We start from the raw sequence: 20,412 nt of genomic DNA on the forward strand, positions 1-20,412 counted from the left end.
GATCCCTCACATCTGGTCAGTGGTCAGGGAAAGCAGGTGACACCCAACATCTGGAGGTCCACAGACTCCACAGCCATAGTTTAGGCACTTGCCTATGTTATTGCTTTTGTTCATCTTGAAGCAAAGCAGCATGCAGTGGTACCTCGGGTTACATACGCTTCAGGTTACAGACTCCGCTAACCCAGAAATAGTACCTCGGGTTAAGAACCTTGCTTCAGGATGAGAACAGAAATCGTGCTCCGGCAGCGCATCAGCAACAGGAGACCCCATTAGCTAAAGTGGTGCTTCAGGTTAAGAACAGTTTCAGGTTAAGAACGGACCTCCGGAACGAATTAAGTACGTAACCAGAGGTACCACTGTACAGGTGCAGTTACGGTTCCTATCGTGACCAAAGAAGAGAAAGACCTTGTTCATTACCACTTATTGCATTCAGCACCCGCCCTCGTCTTTACCACCTTCAGGTAAATTAGGTCTGGGAAGCTTGTGAGTTGTCTAGAGAGATGCAAGGAGTTTTGCAGCTGAGTTAAGGGCAGGAAACCGGTTTGTTTTAAACATGTATATGAAGTGGGAAATATAGGATGACTTTTCGCACGAAGGGTAAATACACGTATGCACTGAATTGAACTTTCCTCCTGGTGTCATACACTGCCCTTAGTTAAGACTCAGGATACTGAAAATGAGTCCTACTGGAGCAAACGGCATCTGGGGTTCAGGGAAAGGTAATCAGTGAGCATAAGGACCACTTCGCATTCTTAAGTTGCTGTCTGCTCATTTCCCCATCCTTGCCCTGTAACCACCACCCTGGTTCTGGCTAGCCTAATAAAATCCTGCTAAAACCACAGGGGAAATTCCTTGCCCAGTTCTGCTTACAATGACTGCGGCAGAGAGAGCAGGTTTGTGGGATTCTAGTCACACTGCTGAATTCATTTACTTTACATAGCTGTCCTCATAAGAGGAAGTTTCTGGACAATTCACAAAGCCAAAAGAAAACCTCACCCCACAGTAAAACAATAATATGTATGACTAACTAGGTGGGACTGTGAAAAGGAATAAATATCTTGTTCAGACCAATGCATTGAAGATGTACTTTCGTATTAAAGGACAACGTCTGCCTCTCCACATCTTCCCACAAAAGCCACTTTTTGTAAAACTTCATTTTTTCTTTTCTAAGAGACTGAGTGGGTCAAGTAGAGAGTGTAGCCAAACAACATTCCCTTAAAGCACATAAGAAACAAATTCCACTGGTTTTGATTATTTTATATTCAGCAAATATTCATACACATCCTTCATGTACAAAACCCAGAGTTTAATTACCCAAGTAATATAACCACCAGGACAACAAAAAACAATAATCATTATATTGGCCAAGATATTATTCAGGGACCCTAGTCTATAGACTATTTACAACTGAAATCAATTCACTCTTTTGGGGAAATTATGTATTGGGACTGTAAGATTTAACCTATTTAGTTGGTAGAGAACTAAAGATTTGGGAACCAATTTAAATCTGAGGGCAAATTAACTGGAGGATAGACTGATTAAAGGCATATTTTTAGGTGTTGCTGTAATAGAAATGAAAAAAGGATTCTTTCAAAAAATTGCTGTGATCCAAGTAAAATTAATTGCTACTAAATCCCATTAATTACTGACAAATGCTTACATATTTCCTGTAATGGGTGACCATCCTGCTGGGAAAGGGAAAGGGAAAAGACCACTGGATGGTTAAGCCCAGTCAAAGGCGACTATGGGGTGTGGCACTCATCTCGCTTTCAGGCTGAGTGAGCTGGCGTTTGTCCATAGACAGCTTTCCGGGTCATGTGGCCAGCATGACTAAACTGCTTCTGGCACAACGGAATACCGTGATAGAAGCCAGAGCGCATGGAAATGCTATTTACCTTCCCACTGCAGCGGTACCTATTTATCTACTTTCACTGGTATGCTTTCAAACTGCTAGATTGGCAGAAGCTGGGACAGAGCAACGGAAGCTCACCCCGTCATGCAGATTCGAACCACCAACCTTCTGATCAGCAAGCCCAAGAGGCTCAGTGGTTTAGGCCACAGCGCCACCCACATCCCTGCTTATACACTCCAAAACGTTTGATATGGCAGCCAACCTGAAAAATAGGGCCAGTGATACACATTAAAATCTAACATAGGAATCTTACCTCCGTTTATCTACACAACAAAGGTAAAATGTAGGCTGGCCCTCAGCACAAGCACCAATGCCCCTATTTCAGAAGTGGCAAGTTAAACATGGAATGATGAGTTCCTAAGCAAGCAACCTGGGAAAACAGGAGTCCATATAAGTTTTTCCAGCTGCCTTCAGCTTTGACAAACAGCCCAAGGATTGGCTCAGCATGCTAAATTAAGCAATCCATACTAGAGCAATTCATTCCTGTGCAATCAACTGCCCATTTTTTCCTTAGTGAGGCCAGCTTCAAGTTGATCTGACAACTCAATATTTCCATGTGACACACTCTTCAAAGTTTTGGATGTTTGGCATAGATGCAATGACCCTTCATTACCAGGAAAGGAAAGGCTTCTTTGCACTTAGGCTGGAAGAAACCTGATCGCATGCATTGGAGTACAGTCCAGCTTTGTAGGTGGAGGGAAAGCCCATCTGGCTGCCGGGACTTACACAATTGCCTCGCCCCTGAGACTTCAGCATATCAAAGGAGTTTTGTGCCCTTAAAACTTGGATTTCAAAGTTCAGAAGCAGCCACTGATATTTTAATCTGCATAAGCAATGCCTAGATCACCACCCAAGCAGTTCTGGAATTTTTCATGAAAGCAGGCAGACACCTGTTGCCTATGTTTGGGAAGTAGAAGTTGCTATCTCAGCTTAACCTTCCAGTAGGGCTTTTGTCTTGGGAGTTTAAAGATGCAAGAAAGCAAACATCATCACAGGCACATCGAACAAAGCAAGATAATAGCAACATCTTCTTTTTTGCCTGAAGTCATGGCTGGCCTTAAGCAAATTATCCTTCTATGTATGACACCGTCAGCTTAACTGGCTTCCCTAAAATTTATAATGAGGCACTTAGTACTGCAGTAAAGGCAGGGTTTTGTGAAAACAAGCAGTGAAGCAACATATTCTTTAAAATTATTTAATTACACACCTTTCTCGTAATAAGCATAATAGACAATAGATTGCCATCATTCAATTATTTACACCCTTTTCCCTTTAGCTTCAAAACAGGCATTTGAAGAGTTTATGAAGTAGCAGCTCTTCTCGCAGTGGGAGTGCACGGGGATAGGGCTTCTGCAGGAAACACTGTCCCACCTTGATGGGATTAAATGGGATGATGCTGTCGTTGTTTGAACTGTCCAGTTGCTTTATGGAAGAACCAACCGTTTCTTCCAAGATGGCTTTAAAATAAGTAGTGAGGCGGAGTTCTAAAAATACTGAGATCAATACAAAATGATGGAAGCTGAATTCTCTCCCCACTGCTGGCTCCGTGAGACCAAGGCAAATGTTGTTAGGACAGCTTCACACCAATTTTATTTTGTTCTTTCTTCATTAACCGCTGTGCTTCTTTCTCCATTTTCTTCCTTTGTTGCTCAGCTGCCCTTTTTTCCCTTTCTGCTATTTTCTGCTGCCTGCAATTTGACAAAAAATAGAATTGCATCAATGGATGCAAAAGATGGAAATGACTTTCCCTCTAATGGATGCAAATACTTTCCGTATACAGAAGGTGCACAAATACAGTGACACAGAATTAATGGCTGCCTGAGATGGGACCAATAGCGGCCTACCCATGGAATATAAGCTACTTTCCAATACAATTTAGAGCTAAGCAGCGGAACATGTTAACCAACATAAGCTTGGTAAAACAGATGTGAGCATTGTTTCATGTAAAATTCGCCCCTTCTCATGGCAGTTTGGGTAAGATTTCAGACCATGTGTTTTGACTAAGGCATGGGAAACCATCCATGGCCTTAACACTAATCCTCAAGAAAGCGAAATATAAGGAATGATGATTGTTCTTTAACCAAGAATGGGAGAGGCTTGGATGTATACTGAGCCCTCTGGTGGCTAGGGAAGGTATTATTTTAAGGATTCAGTATTTCCAACAATTTAAACTATTTTTTGCCAAGATCTCATACGTATAGGGTCGTACCTTGGTTCTCGAACGCCTTGTGACTCGAACGTTTTGGCTCTTGAACACCACAAACCCGGAAGTGTTTTGTGAACTTTTTGGAAGCCAAATGTCTGACGCCTTTTGATTGAGTACAGGAAGCTCCTGCAGCCAATCGGAAGCCATGCCTTGGTTTCTGAATGTTTCTGGAAGTTGAACAGACTTCCAGAACAGATTCTGCTTGAGAACCAAGGTACGACTGTATATTATAACAACAACCTTTCCTGCTCATCTTTACAACTATACTTAAACAGAACTCATCAATGCTTTTCTACCAATCAGAATGGGACTTTGAATGAAGCGTTGTAGCATTCTGTCCAGTACGCTTCAACATTTTTTATCAGCAACTTAGATGAAGTGGAATCCTTAGCAAACACTGCAGATCCCGCCTTTCTTCCATCATGAAAGATGGTGTACATGTGGCTCCAATCCAGGCACAGCTTCTTGTGCCTTCAAACCACGCTATTTGGGTTCTTGTGCTGACTAAGTACACAATAGGAAGGTATGGAGAAGCTGCCATTCATAAACTCTTAGCTGAGTTGGACCCTGAATATGGGCTTTTCTCCACTTTGTATTGATAAATAGTATTTTTTAAAAGTAAGTAAGCAAATAAAAGGGTCTGCATTCAATATATTTCCACTGGTGTAATGAGACTTCTCCTCCTCCCTGTGCACACTGCAAAATCTGCTCTAGAAGGGCCCTCAAACATCTGGGGATGGGGGGGTGGGCGGAGAGAAGAGGAAACTCCGCTGTATGCATGAAAGTCCATCATGCCAGCAGACCTGAAGCACTGGAAATGGTCCATAATTTTTATCCTGATTTTAAGCCAAATCTGCAAAAGCGGATTGCAGAAGAAAATAGAACCAAACAATCAAATGTTCAAATTAAGAGCAGAAAACAGCCTTTAACAGAAGCAATCAAATGCCTGGGTGAATAGAAAATTGTTGGCCTGGTGCCTAAAGCTCTGGATATGTGACAAGTGAGCAGCACTGGGAACAGCATTCCAATATTAAATTCACAAAAGTGTTGGGGCTTTTCAAATTGCAATGATTTTACTGTTATGAATCTTCACAGTAATTGTATTGCCTCTTTATACTTGGGGTTTCTGTTTACAGTGGTACCTCTAGTTACGCACAATTCGTTCCGGAGGTTCGTTCTTAACCTGAATTGTTCTTAAGTAGAGGCATGCTTTCACTAATGAGGCCTCTTGCTGCCGCTGCGCCGATGGCACACGATTTCCGTTCTCATCCTCGGGCAAAGTTCTCAACTTGAGGCAACTTTTCCAGGTTAGCAGAGTTTGTAACCTGAGGTGTTTGTAACTCAAGGTACCACTGCATTTTTTAATTCTCTTATATGAATGCTGTGCTCAGTACAGTGAAAAGCTTAGGTGACCTTAAACTTGCACACTCCCCACTCCCTCTGGTGAGCTGCTTTCATTTTCTACTCGCCACAAGCCAATTTCAAACCCTGGTTTATGAAGCTTGTTGGTTTCTATGCCACAATTAAAATAAAACTACAGTTCAGGATTCATGTGTAATGAAACACCCGCTTGAACATGCTTCTGTTCAAAAACAAGCAACGGGTTGCATCCAGTGTTCTGTGCTAATCAGTCCACTGACGCAATTGTTGCATGCACTGAAGTTCACTGTGCCAGCGAAAACAACCCAATAGCTTTCAATAGCTCATGACTGTATCAGAAAAGGAAAAGGGGTTGGGGAGGAGCATACAAGCTGAAGGGTTCATTCATATAACAATGAACTATAGCTCAGTGTTACATGCAAACACGATTAAAAGTGCATGCTCCCTGAATCAATGCCTGCTAGTTAACAGCAAATTTTTGCAGTACAGCTAATTATAAGATTGTGCAAATTTACCTAAGAACCTCTTCTGCTTGCCAGGAGGCATCTTCTTCTTCTTCCCAAGCATTTCTGTTTTCCTGCCATGTCTCCAAGTCTCCCAGTTCTGGCTGGAAAAGGACAAGAATTCAACACACATCTACAGAGAGAGACTCAACTTGCTAAATCTCAGAAAACTATTATTCCACATTAGGGGTGTGTCATCCTATTTATACGAATGGAATCCTAGTTAGGCAACAGCAACTCTACCACTCTCTTCACAGTACTTAATGAAGACAGCCACATGTTGAATGAACTTCCAAAAACACAGAAGCATTTTCTACTTTCTAGTGCTGGCTAAGACATTATTAATTCCTTAACTGTGCATACATCACTCTTCCATATTCCTGCCATACTAGATTGTAACATTCCCTTTGGGAACATCTGTCTAAAACTCCTGAAGTTTTTACTAGCAGACAAAGCAAACTATCACAGATGTCTCTGTCACGTCCTAGTTTTTACATACATGAAATCCTAAATTTATGTCAACAAAAGGCATGATACATAGGATTGGATCCAGAAATGTTCCCAAGAAAGGGGGCTAGCACAAGGTGAGTTTTTTTGCTCCTCCTCCCTCAGCATCTTCCAAGGATTAGGGGCACCCTGCTGAATGGGGTGGGCTGCAGAAGAGGGGGAAAAGGGGGAAAGGGAGAACTGCAGGAAGTCTTCAGAGAAGGTGTTTCCACCTGATTTTCCAGAGTCCCCCTTTCACCCTCAGCTCCCCCGCTGAGCACAACACACCCTATTCAGCAGAGTCCCCTTGACACCCATGGGAGCCTTTTGGCAGGCTTGGGAGACTGACAACCACTTCCTTTTATGGGCAATTGTCTAATGCATTGCATCCTTTTCATTGGGGGTAGTGGAAAATCACCACATTTATCGATAGAGAGAACAAATGGATGCACTGGCTTAGTTATAAATTTTAACAGAAATACTTGTTGCATGTAATAGGGCAGGCATGTCCAAAGTCCGTTTCAGGGGCCTAATCCAGCGCCCACCGGTCAGTTTAATCCGGCCCCTGTGGCAATTTATTTTCTGGGGTAAAATCCAATAGAAAGCTCAACAACTTCAATCCTAAAAAAAGGTTCAACACCTTTGGTTGGCCCTTTGGTTGGCCCTCATGCATGTTCACTTCATCAAATCTGGCCATCTTTGAAAAAAGTTTGGACACCCCTGTAATAGGGGTTAAGGGGGAGGTGAATGAATTGAATCAATCCTACAATTTGAAAGCTGGGGGAGCAGACTGGATCAACCAATACTGCAGCTGGGCAAACATAATTATACCCAGTGCCATGGAGAATAATAAGCAGGAAAGAAAGTGTAGTGAGCCAGGTCTGAAGCTACTCTACAACAAGCCACCAAAATAGCTGGTCAGTGCTTGGAAGGGTGAGGCTTTGGCAGTTCAACCATTTTTATTTTGCAATTTAGCAGGTCTTTTGTATTATGGGAGGTAGGAGTGATATAATCAACAAGTTTCAAGATACACTCTTTAAAACGAAATGCTGCCTTTGGAAATTTGGCATTGGAAAGTACCCTTAAGAGACATTCCAACAATACAACCTGCCTCTGAAAAAGCAAAAATAGTTACACAGTCTTCTGAGAGAAAACATTATCTAAATACAGAAAGTGATCAGTACAGAGAAGATACTTACAGACTGATGAATAAAAGGAGTGTCTTGTGTAGCTGCTAATAATCTACTAGAAAATCCTGCACTGACATCCTGGTTCCCAAAACTTAAGGGTTCACGTTTTTTAACAATAATCTGCAATATAACATTGGAGAGGAAAGAGGAAACATATCATAAATACCTCCATTATTAAGAGAATGAATTGCAAGATTTTCAGATCATTAACCTACTGTGGCCACAATGAATCATGCCTCATGACAATAAGATATCTGACTACTTGACAATAAGGTACAGACTCACACCCGCACATCTGTGAATTGGAAGGAAACTCGCACACACGGGCATTCCCATACTTCCCAAACAATGAACCACTCTGCATGACCTTTAGACTTATGCTGCTCACTCTCCCACCCAACCTCTTGCAGCCAAATGATCAGAAGCATCTGAATCTCCGCCAAGCTAAGGAATTGGCTCCTTATCTCTCTCGCCCTGACCTAGCCACTGTGATCCACGCGACAGTCACCTCCAGACTGGATTATTGTAACTCGCTCTACGTGGGGCTGCCCTTGAGACTGACCCAGAAACTCCAGCGGGTGCAGAATGCCGCGGCGAGACCCCTTATGGGGTCTTCACTGTAAGATCATATTCATCTGGTACTATACCAGCTGCACTGGCTCCCGGTGGAGTACAGGATCAGGTTTAAGGTGCTGGTTTTAACCTTTAAAGCCCTATACGGCCTAGGACCCTTGTACCTACGGGACTGCCTCTCCTGGTATGTCCCACAGAGAAATTTACGGTCTGCAAATAAGAACATCCTGAAGACCCCAGGCCACAGAGATGTTAGGCTGGCCTCAACTAGAGCCAGGGCTTTCTCAGCCGCGGCTCCAATCTGGTGGAACGCTCTGTCACAAGAGACTAGGGCCCTGCGGGACCTGACATCTTTCCGCAGGGCCTGCAAGACAGAGCTGTTCCACCAGGCCTTTGGTCAGGGCGCAGCCTGACCCCCTCCTCTGGCAATCTGCACAGAATTTTGCTTAATGGTTGCCATCAATTTGATTTTAATTAATTTTATAATGAATGTTTTTAGAATGTTGGATTATTTTGATTGTTGTTAGCCACCCTGAGCCCAGCTTCGGCTGGGGAGGGCGGGATATAAATAAAATTTATTATTATTATTATTATTATTATTATTATTATTATTATTATTATTATTCAATTTTAAAATATGGTTTCCCATTATGTCCAAACTTTGGTAACGCTGGTTTACTTAAGCACTAGTCAGCGAGAATTTAGCCAGGATTAAACCATGGTCTCAGATTTCAGTGTGTTTCCACTAACCAGAGTTAAACAAACTGGTGTTTCCCATGTTTGGACAAAAACAGAGCCCCATGGCCTGTTTAAAAACAGAAAAGGTGCTTATGATTTCCTCTTTGTGCATTCCAAGGAGGAGAAAAGGGACAAAACCAAAGCTTATGAAGGTTTGTACACTTCTGAATCGAGTCAACGCTGCTCTGGAAAGCTTAATTGCACCAACTCCCTTGGTATCATACTGTCGCCAGTAAACATACAAGCCAGTCACCTGATTACAAATGAAGTTCTAAGCTACAGAAAGGAGTAAGCTTCCTCTGAAGTCTCCAAAATTTGATACAAGCAGCAATAATGTAACTATCCATGCTGCTGTACTTGTAGCAACCCGGACTAGCCAGTTAAGAGATCAAGATGGAGTAACACCTTTAATTTTGCATGTTATCCCTCTGCCACATACAACCATGTTGTTGCATTACAATACTAAAATGCCCCAGACCAGCTGATTCGCACAACGAAATTTCCTCTGCACCAAATACTAATAAGGACTGCTTTATAAGATGTTACATAATGTTTGGTGTCACGCGTGCTTGAAACCTACTTTCTGTGTTTTCCTTATTGTTGGCGTCATGTCCTTAAAATAGTCAGGCTCCATTTCTTCCAAACCATTTTGCTGATTGGCCACATCGCCATTGCCACCTTCAATCTTCACACTTGTAGGTGCATCTTCATCCCACGAAGTCCAGTCTTCTACTTCTGACTAAAGGTGAAAACAGTGAGACTTCAGCTTTCTATTTGCAGCTTGACACTCATAAAAAACAATCTATATTTGACTGAGCCACTTGGAATTACTATTGTTCAATCACTGACATTAAAAGGTATTACCTGCTTTGGAACCAACGAGTAATCCACAGTAGTTGGTAAAGTTATTTGATCTCCACTAAGTTTTCGCCCTCTTCCAGTCCTGAAAAAGAAAGGCAAGGATCTTCTTAGTTCTGAAAACACGAACACTAAAAGCTATTAGTAAGGCTAAATATGTTAAAGAAAATGATTGAACGTAGCTAAGTGAAAATGCAGTGGATTGAAAAGGTTAGTAATTTTTGTGTGAACAAGCAAAGATTAATATCTGCTTTTGAAGAAGTGCTGGTCTATATCTTTATCTTAATTTAAACCTCCCACTACTATCCTAGTTACTGTAGATGTCTATCAGCTGATGCAAGTGATTTCCTTCATAAGAATCAACATACCTGACTACTTCTTACCAAGGTACAGACTCCTGCTTGCACATCTGTGATTTGGAAGGGAACACATACACAGTGTGATGACATCTAGATAGTATGGACTACAATTCTCTTCGACTACAACCATTGCACATGCTGGCTGGGGCTGATGGAGTTAGTGTCCATACCATTAGGAGAGCATCTTATTAGCTCCCCCTGCTTTACAATATATAAAAAGAAGAGGTCACTTCCTTTTCTGATTGCTCCTCCTCCTGTGGAATCTGGCCATTAAAATCCTTGTGTTGGGACATTAACTGAAGCAGTAGCCTGAATAGTTTCTCTGTACCAAAACACAGGCACTGAAGTGTGTAAAGAACTTTGAAGAGAGAACTGTGCCTGGAAGACACAGCTTTGAGTCTTTAGTTCGATAAAGTCTTGCTAAATTTCTTGAATTATGCAGCCCAAATGGATGGAACAGTGTTTAACGTTATTTATTGTATGCATGCGTCTCACTATTTATATTGGGGTGGTGGTGGTGGTGAGTGAGTATAAAGCCAGAGAGAATAATAAGGGAGGCTTCCCAGGAATGGGAACTATGCTGTAACTACCAAAATCTTCACATGGACTGGACTTTTGTTTTCTCATTTTTAAGTAAAGTGTTAATATTTTCAAGGTTCAATCTTGAACCAAATTAAAGTTCATAGAACCACTACTGAATGAAAACTACAGAAGCAACAAGCATACTTCTACATTTTTTTAAAAAAAGTAGTATAGCTCAGTCGGTAGCACCATGGGTTCAAACCCCACTTTGGGCGAAAGATTCCTGAATTCCAGAAAGTTGGACTAGATGATCCTTATGATCCCTTCCAATGATATGATTCTATGATACTAACTGCATGCATTAATTTGTCCATGGTTGGGTTTTTTTGGCCGGGGGTGGTGGTTGGGTAATAGATTCATTGGCACCTTAAAAAGGTAAAGGGACCCCTGACCATTAGGTCCAGTCGTGGCCGACTCTGGGGTTGCGGCGTTCATCTCACTTTATTGGCACCTTAGACCAGTGTAATTACTGCTGCACAAACTTTCTGAAATTGTTTCTATTCGATGTTTATTTACAGTATTATCTAGCTATGCTTATTCATCAAGAGGAAAAATATTGAGTATGCAGATAACAAACAAACAAATATTGAGGACAGAAAACCCAATCACAGGAATACAAGATCTAGTTAGCTCTGGTAAAACCCACTCCTGAAAAGTATTGTGACACCTACTGCTCCCTGGAACTGCTTGACTTTGTCCCTAACAAAGAATGGAAGACGTTTTACCCTTCTCTCTGTACTCAGGATTTTATCTATTTAATTAATTCCTCCAAAGGAGCCCAGGGCAGTAATGCAGATATGTCAGCTAATTAAAATGACCTCATCATGCAATCAAAGGTGTGGATTCTGGCCCACAAACACTAATGCCACAATATGTGGCTTAAGGTGTCCCAGCAGTCTCTGTTGCTTTTGCAGCATAGCATTTCCTTTTTTCCAAAGAAATGTTTACATTGTTAGCTTCTATGTTGCTAAAAGTGTCATTTCAAACCAGAATAAAGATTGTTCAACATTTCCAGGTACTCCAGAAGTTTCAGAAAAAGTTATATAGATGACATGAAAAAGAAGAGGTGAAAGCAGGTTCTTTAAAACAACTGTCATGGCTATTTCTTAGAAGTGCAAATAAGGAATAAAATTATATATATATATATATATATATATATATATTTGCTTTCGTAGATTTTCACGGGTACAGGAATGCAGGTTTTGGTGTCCTCGGGTGTCTTCCCGTGTAAAAGTTGGGGTGTCTAGGCGACGTTTCGACGAGGTCTCACTCGTCATCTTCAGGCTGGTGCTTTCGGCTTCTTGTTACTGGAACAGAGCAGGATCTCAGTGTTTGAGTTCCTATAAATACTGTTGAGGAGGTGTGGCCTCTAATGTTCTTGGGCAGAGAGGAAGTTCCCAGGCTAGTGTGCCTTTTCTTCTTTTGTTTCTTAATTACTCAAGATATCCCTCAAGTAATTAAGAAACAAAAGAAGAAAAGGCACACTAGCCTGGGAACTTCCTCTCTGCCCAAGAACATTAGAGGCCACACCTCCTCAACAGTATTTATAGGAACTCAAACACTGAGATCCTGCTCTGTTCCAGTAACAAGAAGCCGAAAGCACCAGCCTGAAGATGACGAGTGAGACCTCGTCGAAACGTCGCCTAGACACCCCAACTTTTACACGGGAAGACACCCGAGGACACCAAAACCTGCATATATATATATATATATATATATATATATATATATATAACAACTCTTTTCGGTACAACTCATTTAAACGTGTAACCATGCAAATTAAGGTAGAGCTTTACACAGCCTGAAATTAAATAAGAAAACAAAGTTCTTCACAAATGAAGAGGGGGGAAAAACCTTACAATTAAACCAAAATCACATGCAAGAGAAGCTATTTACCTGCATATTAAGCGCTTAAAAAAAGACAGTACTGCTGCCAGGCATGTACAAATTTTAAAAAGACGGAACTGTGTAATGGCCATGGTGAAAGTCTTCACCTGCAAAAGAATTAATACAATTATGCTGACATGTATTACACAACTTTTTAGTACCTTATGGATGCAGGAACAAAGCCAGCACATTCCCATTTGCTAAACCACTCTTTGGCTGTAACATCCAAACTAGGCCTAGCCAACCCTTCTATGTTTATGCTCACTGAATTCATGAGTTTACGTATTTTTTTCAGACCACCATCAAGTCTTGCTTTTTTACCAAGGAAAGCAGATATTAAGAAGCCAAACTATAAGCAGCCTCTTGAATTTATCAGGTCTAGGGGAGAGGTGGGTTCTCTAAACTGCCTTTGCACTTCACTCCCTAAGCCCCACAAAGATAATTTGGAATCAGACACTTAAATAGTCCAAATAAAAATGGAAAAACAGTAATTCAAGTGTGTGGTTCTCTTCTTTATCAAGTTCCACAAATGGTTTTCAGTAACTGCAGCATCAGGGCATTCAACTTACTATTAATTTTTAAAGTCACAAAAAATTACTAGCCTGCCTCCCCATGCAAACCTATGTTAATAACTTCTGACACATTAACAGCCTGAAGTGAACAAAAGAACCACCTCTCTGCCTCAACCAAATATTCCTTGCATGGAAGCAATTCTTACTTGCCATAGTTTATCAAATGAGTGACTATTTATTCAAGTGAGCTTCCACTGCACTTCAACAGGGCTTCACAGTAAGCTAATCTGACATTTTTAAAAGAAGTGTATACTAATTAATGAAAAGTCAATCACACACTCTGTTTTTCACTTGATTTCATTAATGCAATGAATAGTATTTTTGATATTTTTATGTCTCATTCACAGACAGACTTAAACTGGAAAATACAAACATGAACTTTTTCCTGTACTCCCACTCTGTAAACATACAGCCCATAACGCTTACCATTCTGGCACTCATCAAGAGTTTATTACAGTTCAGAACAGTCAGTGTTACTTCCACCATGAAGTCAGTTAACCCTACATTTTCTCATGATATGCAACACTAAGCCTGCAATCCTGTACATATTCACCTGGGAATAACCATCAAGGAATTCTTTCAGACAGAGAAAAATAATTCTCAGACAATAACTATCACCATTTCAGCTTCAACAGTGCAATCTTGTGAAATAATTGAGAGTCCTACAACTCAAAATCTATTCTATTATACAGAAACTACTGTACAGTCCTCCCAGGAGCTTTAAAGCATATTTTGAATTTTGTTATCTATGTCTGTATGCCATAACGCCTATGATTTTTTATTCTTACAAACTGTATATAGGAATTGCATTTTATGACCACAAATAACTTTATTAAGACAGCATGAGGTTGAAGCATATCCTCATATCCCATAATATATCATAAGTGTACTGTAAATGGCAAGAAGAACAGAAGAGTAAATAACATGATGGAAGGCAATAGTGGCAGGTGGGCAGTCCTGTCCTGTTACTGCCTTGCCCTTCATTTAGGAGGGAAAGGTGCTTCATCATTCAAAAAAAGGGGGGAGGGGCTCTTAATGCTCAGCAGCAACTGATGCTCCAGTGGCAAGAGTAAGGTAAGCACAGTGGAGAGAAGAAGGGGTTACACATGCAACTCTAACTTCATCCACCAAGCTTATCTACCCGTGGAAACTTCTGGCAATGGCACAGCAACAAAGTTTCTGAAGACATTTCAAAATATATAAGTGTACTGTGAGATTGCCAACATTTCTTCCCCTTGGATGGTCCACCCTCTTTTTCAGCCAAGTGCATAAAGCTGAATTCACACACGTTAAATAGTTGTAACTCAACTGTGCAAGGCTTTATAAAGGTCAGTAAGAAAAATGTACAAAGAAGCTGACTATGCACATATCAGGTGTATCAGGACAAAGAACCCCTCCAAAAAGATATCTGTAGATTCGAAGATCTAGGTTCTCCTGGACTGGAGTTAATGTATAAAATGAACAGAAACCAATCAATGTCAAAAACATTATTTCATTCACTTCAACTAAGTATGCTTGTATTATTATATTTACTTCAACTAAGCATGCCTAGGTTTGCAGGCCAAGATGGAGGGGTTCTCCCTGAGAAAGAAAAAAAGTTGATCTTCACACTCCTTCCCAATTTGACACCAACTCGGAACCGAGGTGGGGGGATATAACCCTATAGTAACACAGTTACCTCAATAAGCAAAGGGTTCACATACACCTAAGAGGATGGAAACAGAAGTGGTAAGTTAGGTGATCTGTATTTTCTCAGGGATAAATTCAGTATCTATTAGTAACAGATGTTGAAGCAATACCCTGAAAATCACAAGGATTCAAATGCATTCTGCAGAGTTAACAAGCATGCAACTGTTAAATGCCATGAAAATAATCTCTCTCAACCAACAGCTCCAACCAGTTACAGCAACCAGATAAGAGTGGCATTATAAAATAAGAACATAAATTTAGAACAATCAGACATTCATGATGCTCCTCCCCTTTACCCACCAACCAATGTACACTGCAATGAACTAGTAAGTACTAGCACTAACTTAAGTTCTGGAGCTAGCATTTCTCAGAGTATGTAAAAAAGGGCTGAAAATACAGTATCTGTCTCTGAAAATGTCCTCCTACCTTCTTCCACAACTTAAAGACTCTCCACTGCAAGGAGGTTGTCCTACCATGTACCTTATCTCAGATTCAGTGAGCCCCTGTCATTGAATCGTAGCTCCCAAGAGAAGATCTGGCTGCTACCCAGAAGGTTAATGGTTTGAGCTCACCCAGATACGGCTGTGGGCAGGACTCCTGCATTGCAGGGGGTTGAATTGTAAGTTGAGTGTTCCAGCTTACAATACTATGATTTTATGTCCACCAGTCTCATTTCTTCATCTTCTTCTTCTTCTACGTTCTTAGTCTACTTAGCCGCCCTGAGCCCAGCCTTGGCTGGGGAGGGCGGGGTATAAATTAAAAAATATTATTATTATTATTATTATTATTATTATTATTATTATTATTATTATTATTATTACTTTCCTGGATTGTTCTGAAGTGTAAATGGCCCATAACTCTCTGCACAAGCCCTCACAAGTCATACCTCAGGTACGCAAGAAAAGTTCATCTTGGTTGCCAAAGCAACACACAGTTAGTGAATTCTCTCCAGCCTACTCACTTTTCTCCCTTCAGTTAAAACTGGTCTTTTGGCCTATAGTGTTTGCCATCCTTTTGGACTTCCCTTTGTCATCTCAGAAGCCATGGGTAATCCAATACAACCTCTTTAACATTGTCTGTTGTAGGTTGTTTAGAGAGCTAGACTATATGGTGGCCACGTTTGTTGATGACACCAAATTAAATGAGATGATTAAATGAAAAGGGATAATAAAGAGTTCCAAATAAAGAGTTGAATGGGTACTAAAAGAGAAAATGGTGTTTAGTTAAGCAGGAAGTGATGCACACTGGGGAAGAAAATCCTAGTTTCATATATACAATGACGGGGCCTGATCTAGTGGCTACTACTCAGGCAAGCAATCTTTAAGTCATGTTGAATAGCTCAATGCAAACATCAATCCTGCATTATGAAAATGGCAAAATCCATGCTGGAGATGAAGAGGAAAAGTATTAAAATAAAAAGACCAATACTATAATGGCCTTATACAAATCTATGATCAAACTTCATATGGAATACTGTGCACAGTTCCAGTCTCTGCGCCTTGCTGTGGTGGAAAAAGTGCAGAGAAAGACAACCAAAATTAGCAGGGGCCTAAAGCTACTCCTCTAACAAGTGAAGGATGCAATGGTTGGAGCTTTTTCATTTAGAGCAAAGGTAAATAAAGGAAGAATATGATAAGAGGTTTGCAAGTTATGCCTTTGTCCCAGTAAAAAGATAGGAGACCCGCAAATTATAGGCATTGCCCCTACTTTCTGCCTGTCCTTGTTATCTGGTTTACCCCATTTAGCTATACAGGTACAGGAATTCTTCTTTAGCACTATAGTACTTAATTTGTTCAGAGCAAGGGACAGCCCTTGTCAATTAAGAGAAAATATGGTTCATAACCCCTCATTCTCATAAGGGAGTAAAGATAAAGGACCCCTGGATGGTTAAGTCCAGTCGAAATTGACTGTGGGGTGCTGTATGTGGACAACTGTATTATCCCAATTAGCCACTCTTCCAGGTAGCTTGGAAATTCATCTAGGAGCCAAAAGGTGTTTTGCTTTTTCAAAGTGACAAAATATATAGATTGAATATAGCAAACCCTTAATTTCTTTCAATACAAGTAGTAATCATGACTACATACTATAACGTATGCTAAGCATATGAACGTCTCTTGTGGATTTTCATGGGTGCAAAAAAACAAATTGTCACAAATGTCAACTCATACTGCTCAAAAAATGGCTATTCCTCAAACAGCAACTCCCACTAATGTCCAGCATTCCTAATATGTCACAACCAGAGTGAGTCAAATGCATAAAGTAGAAGCTTTGCCTTTTAAATGTCAACGGTGTAACGTTCAAGTTGTTCCAATTTAAATGGAATCTAAAATATATGACCCTGTATTTAAAACAAAAAATCTGGTAGCCACAATAACCAAGACTCATGAGTAATAGCCAGTTTCCCTTCCAACCAACATCAAATTCCATTGAGCTCACTGGGACTTGCTTCCCAGTAAACATGCACATGTTTGGGTTGCAAATATTTCTAGAAACAAAGAGTTAAGACTTACAACAAAGTAACTGTAATGCTTATCCTAAAATTTTAACTGCCAATGTGACATGCCCATGACTTAACGAGTCAATCTCATAACTCAAACTTATTTAGAATAGAATAATAAACTATACAGCTTGAGGCGCTATTATGAATCAAATCTAGGGGAATAGGTATGCAGTAAAGACACCTGGACAATTGAACATGGAGTTTTTCTCCTCAAATACTAGGTCAATACAACAGTTTACAGTGAGTGACCCCTTCCTTGACCAGCTGAAGCATGCTGGACTTGTCTGAAGTCTCATCCAGCATAACTTGCATTAAATACAGCCAAGGAGCTTTTCTTTGCATCTCACATGATCAAGGTCATTTCTCCCTATCTATAGATATAGTTCTCATAATTTGTGATACCAGAAGTAAGTTCAGTATTTCTTTGAAGAAAAAGGCAATCTCACAAGTGATGCATGTAGGTAGGCACAGTAAAAGTTCAAAAGAACAAGAGGAACTATAACTTTTATCTAGTGATGTACGTCCCCTAATACTTGAAGTTTGATTTAGCTGCACATGTCAGAGGGCACCCCAAACTTTTTTAAAAGGTGGGCTTTGGTTCCAAGTGGGAAGCACTGTTTTATAAAGAACTACAGTGGTACCTCAGGTTAAGAACTTAATTTGTTCTGGATGTCTGTTCTTAACCCGAAACTGTTCTTAACCTGAGGTACCACTTTAACTAATGGGGCCTCCCGCTGCTGCTCCGCGCCGCCATGTGATTTCTGTTCTCATCCTGAAGCAAAGTTCTTAACCCAAGGTACTATTTCTGGGTTAACGGAGTCTGTAACCTGAAGAATCTGTAACCTAAGGTACCACTGTACAACTATGACTAGTATTTATAGTACCTAGTTTAGAGCAGCTTCCACCTTTTACTCAACTCATTCCCACAAAAGGAAAACCAAGCTTATCAATTGAGCTTCGAAACGAGGTTATGGCCTTTGAGTCAACTACAGATGCTAATTACAGTAACTAACCGGTGCCAGGATGTTTACCATAAACACCGCTAGATTACTGCAACCGTGTTTTCCACACGTTTACACTTTACTGCCATTATCCCTGCCTGTATTCCTTCCAGTTTCATTTCCCCACTGACCTCAAGAACTAACATATTGAATGTGTGTGTGTGCCTGTTTACCTGGACTATCTCTCAAGAGGCTTTTAACCGGAGGTTGGATGGACATGTGTCAGGGATTCTTCAGCTGCGATTCCTGCATGGCTTTGCCTAAATTTAAACCCCACTGGCCTACTACCCTCAACATCGCAAAATTGTCATGAGAGTGCTTGGACTAAAATTGTCAACCAAAAGCTTTACTTTTCTGGTTTATCACCACAACAGTTACTAATACTGGGCTTCAGAAAAGCAAATAATTTAATTAGACAGCGCCTATATGATATCGAGTGAGAGAATAATTTGGCCACAATAAGGACATTTTGTCCATGCTATGATTATTTTCCACCTAGTCATCTTGACACTTTGGCACCCTGTCTGCAAAATTTAACAATTCCAAAATACAGGCGCGGATTCACTTTCGCAAGATACTGCCTTCGGCTGGATTTGAGGGTTGATTTCAAAAAATTCCACCGGAAAAACAGTTATGACCATGTGGAGATAGCAGTATTGCATCAGTTACTCATGTGCTTCTGGCTTGCACTCTTTATAAAGATTTGAGGACCAAGGTTTTTACCCCTTTATTATTGTCCATGCCGGATCACTCAGTCACTGCTACTGTGTCCTTCCTTTTAGCACATCGAGATGATCAGGGGACAGAAAAACTGCAAGGTTTTTAGTGGGGGCAGTTAGAATAAGATCTATTATTTGATTATTGATGTAAACCCCCAAAATGCATTTTCTATAGCTAAGTTTCTACCTCTGTCTTCAGTACATTTTATTTTATTGCTATGGCTAGTGGCTGATGCAAATAAAGATTCTCCTCCTCCTCTCTCTCCCCCTCATAAAACAAAAAGCACATGCCCGAATAAAACTCCTTTTTTTTTGCAAAAGGGGTGCCGCAGAACACCTCCCGCTGGCTTTCCACAACAAGGCTGCGACTCTTACTTTACAAGGTGGGAAGGGGGAAAGAACACCTTTTGGGGCTTCCCCGGTTAGCTGAGCTCGGCAGAGGGGAAGCGGGTGTCTGGCAAGTTGGAACTCCTCGCTCCGGCGGAAGAGCCGCCACTGGGAAGCGGGGGGAGAACCGCGGCTGGCCAACCAGAGGCCGCCCCATCAGGGCTCGCAGGCGGGCCGAGGGAGGGACGGGGCCCGCCTGCTTCCTCTCCGAGCCGGGGAAGCAGCTGCCCAGCTCAGCCCCCGGGACGAGGCGGCTCCAGGGCGGGCAGCGCCTCCCCGGCGCCCGCTCACCTTGTCCAGCGCCAAGCGGGAGAAGAGGCGACACGACGGCGGCGGCGCGAGCCGAGGGGGAGCCGCTTCCCTCGGCGACCGCGGACTCCCTTCATTCAAGGGCGGACGCGGCCTCCCGCTCAGACGTGGCCGTTGCCGCCGCTGCTGCTGCTGCCGCCGCCGCTGCTGCCATCGCTTGCTTCCCTCATAGGCCGTTGCCGCCAGCCCGGCCTCGCTGTCACCTGGGAGACCCGCTCGCGAGCTCCGACCCGCCTCTTCCGGCCGCGCCCCGCCGCTCTCGGCCAACCAGGCGCAGAATAGCGAGGAAGAAGACAGGAAGCGGAAAAGGCGTTTTGCGCAAGCGCCTCTGTGTGCTTGTCGCCGCCTTCCGAGGCGTCACCTCGCACTTTGGCCTGAGGAAGGCGCGCGGGGGGAGGGGGGGAGAGATGGGCGGGGCTTTAAAATGACTGGCATGCATAGCCGGAAGAAAATTAACTGTCAGGCTGACAGAAAAATGCAGTATTAACATTTTATTTGTAATTCACTTCAGAAATTTAAAAACATTGGGGGGGGGGGAATCGGATGGCTTTAAAACTGACA

At 41.8% G+C, this 20,412-nt stretch overlaps 1 protein-coding gene across 5 annotated transcripts; it reads right to left on the minus strand.

The window, feature by feature from the left end:
- Nucleotides 1–1,242: 1,242 nt before the first annotated feature.
- Nucleotides 1,243–20,098, minus strand: EBAG9 (estrogen receptor binding site associated antigen 9). Of its 5 annotated transcripts, none has more exons than XM_028736280.2 (7): nt 19,834–20,089; nt 12,684–12,781; nt 9,853–9,931; nt 9,569–9,727; nt 7,687–7,797; nt 6,014–6,105; nt 1,243–3,600 (listed from the first exon to the last, which is right to left on the minus strand). In XM_028736280.2, exons 2-7 carry the CDS (start codon nt 12,764–12,766, stop codon nt 3,480–3,482), a joined length of 645 nt encoding a protein of 214 aa, XP_028592113.1. In that variant the 5' UTR covers nt 12,767–12,781; nt 19,834–20,089; the 3' UTR covers nt 1,243–3,479. The 5 variants fall into 5 exon arrangements, with proteins under 5 accessions (XP_028592113.1, XP_077788891.1, XP_028592114.1 ...); XM_077932765.1 differs by lacking the exon at nt 19,834–20,089 and adding an exon at nt 19,531–19,715; XM_028736281.2 differs by lacking the exon at nt 19,834–20,089 and adding an exon at nt 14,780–14,917.
- Nucleotides 20,099–20,412: the final 314 nt, after the last annotated feature.

Source organism: Podarcis muralis, chromosome 8 (genome assembly GCF_964188315.1).
Source record: "Podarcis muralis chromosome 8, rPodMur119.hap1.1, whole genome shotgun sequence".
Taxonomy (NCBI): Eukaryota; Metazoa; Chordata; class Lepidosauria; order Squamata; family Lacertidae; genus Podarcis; species Podarcis muralis.